The following is a 5933-nucleotide window of genomic DNA, read 5'->3' as shown; positions in this document are numbered from 1 at the left end:
TTTGGTGTTTTGAGACAGGGTTTCTCTGTGTAGCCCTGGCTGTCCTGGAACTCACTCTGTAGACCAGGCTGGCCTCGAACTCAGAAATTCGCCTGCCTCTGCCTCCCGAGTGCTGGGATTAAAGGCGTGCGCCACCACGCCCGGCTCAAAAATATTTTTATAATGAGATTTTTTTTATGTTTTCTGTGTGCATGTGTATGGGTCCATGCGGAAGTCAGAGGATCACCCACAGGAGTTGGTTCTCTCCTTCCACTCCAAGTCCTGCCATTTAGCTCAGCTGTTTAGAATTGGTAGCACGCACCTTTCCCCCGAGCCATTTCTCTGGCCCTCTCTCTGTTAAACTGGAAATTATTCTTTTTAAATCCGGGGATTATTTATCGATTATTTACTGTTCCCTGAAACAACGTGTTACATTGGGGATTCAGATGCTCACGTGGGTCCCCATAGAGCTTGCTGTCTCCCACTATAGCAATACATGGTGGCTGCTAAGTCTGGAGACGAGATCCACCGTCAGTGGACTTTGATATAACATAAGAAAGTAACACTTTATATTTCTACATTGTTAACGGCTGCTCTGTGTATGAGTGGAATGTGACAAGAATCAAGTAGGAAAATGAGTTGGGAATACAAGAGGAATAGGAGAGTCCATGTAACCTGGGCTTCAGGGAGATGGAAGAAGGAAGCATCCGAAGTCATTTCTAAAGCTGCTTTAGACATTTGAGAGAGGAGGGCCAAAGCATAGTGTCTAAAGCTGCTGTTCTTAACCTTTAGGTCACGATCCCTTTAGGGGTGAGGGGAGTGTCAAACCACCCTTTCTCAGGGGTTCCGTATCAGATATCCAGCATAACAGATATTTGCGTTATGATTCATAACATTAGCAAAATTGCAGTTATGAAGTCTCAAGGAGAGTAACTTGGTTGGGGGCCAGGACACCGTGAGGAACTGTATTAAAGGGTTGCAGCTTTAGGAAGGCTGGGGACCGCTGCTCTGAGGCGTGGCATCTGGATTTTCAGTCTTCGCCTTTCTTGCCTTCCCAAGGATCGGAAGAGTGGCCGCACAGCCCTGCACTTGGCAGCGGAAGAAGCAAATCTGGAACTCATTCGCCTCTTTTTGGAGTTGCCCAGTTGCCTGTCTTTCGTGAATGCCAAGGTAACTTTCATTATCTCAGTGCTGCCAGCGTCGGAATGACCTTCCCACTGCCACGCCTTTGAGCTCCTTTTCCTGGAATGGTCCACTGCCTGACACATGCTCGGTTCTGTCACTTTGCTTTCAGGCTTACAATGGAAACACCGCCCTCCACGTTGCTGCCAGCCTGCAGTATCGGGTGACGCAGTTGGACGCAGTCCGTCTGTTGATGAGGAAGGGAGCCGACCCCAGTACTCGGAACTTGGAAAATGAACAGCCCGTGCATTTGGTCCCCGATGGCCCCGTGGGAGAACAGGTGAGGGCCACAGAAGGGAGTGGAAATTCCTTTAGGCCTTGCCATCTGAAATATAAAGAGGAGGGAGGAAGTCGTTCAGGGCAAAGGCCCACTGATGCTCTGTATGTAGGTAGGTTCGTCAGTGTAGAATGTTTGAAGTAGTTCAGGCACAAATAAATAAATGCCTAGGAATCACTGTTTTTATAAGTCTGTCTACTAACTGATCCTCCATAAGAGATGGAAAAGAACCTACAATATTTTAAAAATTATCCTGTTCTTATTAAGTGTGGTTATATTTCATCATTGGGGGCTGAATAGTTAGTTACACGTGAGTAAGTTCTTCTCTGTAAGAACTTAATCTTTTAAGAAATTATTTTTGGCAAACATCTTTTTTTCCAGAGGGAATCAGGGTGATTGGTAGCATTGGAGAGACGATTATATACGCTATTAATCATAAGATTCTTTACACAGGTTAGCTTTTTCTTTGATTCTGAGCTGTCATCAGAACCAAAATGGCCTAGTAACTTGCCCATGGAGCTCTTAGGAAGTTTGTGGCAGTTTTCCCGCATATCATTTAGAAGTTGCAAAACCTTTTTAGTCAGGTTTAACTGGGAGAAGAATGAGTATTTAGAGAGGACAGGAAGCGTGATTAACTCAGTATTGGCTGCTTCCTCATGGTATGCTGTCACCCACCCACCCAGTGCTGAGGCTGGAGTGTGAGGCTCGTCCCTGTCCCTAAGGTTCTGACAGTGCTGCCATTCTTCCTTCTGTATTGTGTGTGCTGTCACGGAGAGGGGCTTCTCTTTTCCTTCCTCGGTAGGCTGTGGCCGCCATTGGACAGGTTTCCTTTCAGAAACCAGCTCCCAGCAGCCGCCACCGAAATCTCGGTCCTCTCATTGCTTCTAATCTCTTGTGAGCTGAAAGGCGGATACCGCAATTTGTCTGATTGGAATACGAAAGCAGCCCCTCTAAATGAGTGTGGGGGCCTTCCTGAGGCCTGTAGAGCTACACACAGTTGCTTGGACATTTGGATAGCCTGGCCGCCGCTTTTGGCGCTCTCGTTACTGGAGGCTGGCTTCCCGATAAGTGAGATAGACTTCTCTACCACAGTCAGTGCCTTACATAGGTGGTCTTACCAGTGCCAGTGGTAGAGATTAGCAGAGGAAGACAGACCTATTTCGACTGCTGATTTTCAGTTTCCGTGGCACTTGCACTCAACAGTCATTTCAAGAAATTTGAATGTAATATGCTGTAAAAGGTGTAATTTTAAAACCTCTTGGGGCTGGCCAGTTTGACTTGGCTGTGATTCTAAGTTAGGGGTACTGTAGAGAGAGGGTTAATGAGAGGAGTGAAAAATCTGGAAGACGTATGCCGCTTCGAGCGTTTGGAAATAAGTTTCACAATTCATTTCTCTTCCAGATCCGACGTATCCTGAAGGGGAAGTCCATTCAGCAGCGAGCACCACCATACTAGGTCCATTGGCGTGGAGCCTGGTTCAGCGACACTCACTGTCAGTTAGGCAGTCCTGATGTATCTGTACATAGACCATTTGCCCTGTATTGGCAAATGTAAGTTGTTTCTATGAAACAAACCCATTTAGTTCACTATTATATAGTGGATTATATTAAAAGAAAAGAAGACAGATATCTAATTTTCTTGGCCGAATTGCGTATTTCATACCCAGGTATCTGGGATCTATCTATATATCTGAATTTGATCTTGAATGGTAAAATTGCCTTCAGTAACCAGTAGCTTTCGGGTAGGAAAAAAAAAGACTCATGGGAAAAGACTTGATTTGTGGCGTAAAGCGTTGTTCATGGAGAGCTTGCCAGGTCCACATTAGGTGGGCTTGAAACATGAGGTGAAAAGTGAAAGCATTTGAAAGGGGTCAGAAATTTGGATGTGCTGTCGACGTGACGCTTCTTTGGTCTGACGCAGAACCCTGGTGGTTAATGCTCTCGCTCTAGGCGAGGGAGGCCCCGCGATAGGATGTGATCTTTGAAGCTGTATATAATTCTTATTTTTACCTTTTAAAATGTTGTATATATTTGATTGTGGACCACGGACGTTTGAATTGTGTAAATCAATCAAGTAGAAAAGAGCTAGTGAATGGTTAACCACTTTAAAGATTGTGCACTCACAGAGCAACTTTTATTGTATAAATCGTCCAACTATAGTTTTCACAGATAAAGCGAATGGCGAAGCGGGTCCCAACGTTGCTGTGGTTGCAAGTGGGCTTCTCTTGCATGGGAAAAAGACACGTTTGTAGGCATTTGCATATTCTTGAAGAGACTGTTTTATGAATCACCTCTTAGATTTATGCGATTTACATAAGTTGTTGAAGTTTCTGTTTATCCTTCAGAGAAATTACAAAAATTCAACATTGAAGCATGGTTTCTCATTTTCTGTTGTCAAATAGTAATAATGTACTGTGATGTTTATGCTTATTCATAAAGATGTTTTACTTTTTAGTGTAATGTTCTTTTAACATTATTTTGCTTAAATTTGATATGCCTGACAAGAATATATTTTAGCTTTGATTTATACACTGATTCTTTGTGACAAATATGACCCATTAAAAATGCCTTTTAATAGACTGACTTACCTTTTGTAGCTAGGTACTCATGTTCTTTAAAAGATACCCTTTGGATTGGATTGGTCATGTTGTTTAAGTCAGCGTGTTTTATGGATGGAAGCTAAATACAGTCATTTGGCATCTCTAAGGTGGAATGAGCCCAATCCACGCACTGACAAAACCCATGCATAGTTTTAAATGAACATTAATAAACTCATGATGTCTTAATGTGTTTTCTAGTGCCTGATTTGTGTGTAGTTTAAAGAATCCTATTTTTTCCCCACTACTAAAAAAGGATTCTAGAGCCTTTTGCATGCCAGGCAAACTCTTTAACCACTGAGCTCTAGTCCCAGCCTAGAAAAAGTATTAACAACAAACACTAAGATCTTTAAGTTATTACTTAAGATATTTAAGTTACTTACTTTTGGATTTTTTTGTGTGTGTGTTTTGTTTTTGAGAACATTTCCTGGAATTCTATGCCCCTTTAACATCCCAAAATGGCTTGCTATATTCATGAGAAGTTTAAGTTCTGAAAACACAAAGTTTAGTAGTAGATGCTGTTAAACTCAGAAGTTTATATAATAAAAAAGACGGACAGATCAGTGGACACAGCAAACAGTGTAGGCTTCATCCGGGTCATCCTGAGAGGGAGGGATGCCAATCGCAGAACGGTCCCAAGCAGGCCTTTCCCTTTTCCCGTTATTACAATTGCTGCACCTGTATCCTGCTTTGTGAGAGTACCCGATGAAAGCCATGAATTCTTGGAAAATGTACATGAGTGTGTGCTGTATAGGAGTGACTATCCAAACTGCTACCATCTTCTTGAGTTCAGCAATGGACAATTGTGGTAAAAGATTGTCACAGCTGAGCCAGTGACTATTAACCTTCCCTCAGAAGGAGGCAGTAGGAGAGTCAATGGACTCTCACCTGAATACCCAACCATTCCTCCCCAATTAGTTGTATTTCTGCTCTAATATCAGGGTCTTGGGAAGGGGCTAGTCTATTAGGCTGGGGAAGAGGGGCATCTGTGAGGCATGGGCAATCCATACTGGGCATACTTTTTTTTTGGTGTGACTGATTTGGGTTCATCAATGCTCCTGTCAGTAACCCCTTACTCAGGCTCTCTATATAAACCTGATTGGTACACTTGTTGGATCCCCAGGGGAACTTATATGGTGGTTGTCCCTTCCCAGAGTGAAAACATTTAAAGACAGCATCTATGCAATGATGCATACAGTATCGGGCTTTGTAGCCCTAGAAGAACATGGCTCATAGGCCAAGGCTCTGTTTCACAGTTTTCCTTTTAGATAATGTCTTGAGCATAGATTACAAATGTACCTGCTTGGATGGCCATCAGAGTAGGAACAGAACACACTACTGAACATGCCTACACAGTGGGAGCTCATTAATGAGCTTATGAGTGTTCCCTAATTAGTGTTCTCAGCAATCAGTTCTTTCACAATCTAGTTAAATCTAGTGTTTAACAAAGGTGTGTGTGTGTGTGTGTGTGTGTGTGTGTGTGTGTGTTGTACATGCATAGGGGATAATATAAGGCAAAGATGTAAGAGGTGTGGTATGCAGCCGGGTGTGATAGTACACATCTTTAATCTTAACACCCAGGAAGCAAAGGTAGTTGGGTCTCTGTGTTTGAGGCCAGCCTGGTCGACCCTGTCTTGAAAAGACACAAACAACCAATCAAAAGAGAGGCATGCCGTGTACTTTATTGGGTAGACTAGTTGAAGTGCCATTGTGAGAGATTCCAAAAAGGACTTTACATCTGGGAGGATTCAAGGAGAGGGCATTTGGGCTAGATATGGATGAGTTGATCCAGATGCTCAGAAAGGGAGGAAGAAAGTGGAAGAAAAACAGAAAACAGTGAAACCTTGGTGGTGATTCCTGTGTGGTTTGGTTAGAATCCAAGATAGCCAAGTGCTTCTA

At 43.2% G+C, this 5933-nt stretch overlaps 1 protein-coding gene across 1 annotated transcript in view; it reads left to right on the top strand.

The window, feature by feature from the left end:
• The window catches only part of Nfkbiz (NFKB inhibitor zeta), a 9707-nt gene extending 6523 nt beyond the window's left edge, over nucleotides 1-3184 (top strand). The window contains exons 10-12 of the mRNA XM_021209300.1: nucleotides 1039-1149; nucleotides 1274-1441; nucleotides 2840-3184. Coding sequence (XP_021064959.1) covers nucleotides 1039-1149; nucleotides 1274-1441; nucleotides 2840-2893 — 333 coding nt within the window. The 3' untranslated portion in view covers nucleotides 2894-3184. The remainder of the gene's footprint in view (nucleotides 1-1038; nucleotides 1150-1273; nucleotides 1442-2839) is intronic.
• Nucleotides 3185-5933: the final 2749 nt, after the last annotated feature.

This window comes from Mus pahari, chromosome 12, assembly GCF_900095145.1.
Source record: "Mus pahari chromosome 12, PAHARI_EIJ_v1.1, whole genome shotgun sequence".
Lineage (NCBI taxonomy): Eukaryota > Metazoa > Chordata > Mammalia > Rodentia > Muridae > Mus > Mus pahari.
This window is presented reverse-complemented; position numbering and strand designations above follow the sequence as displayed.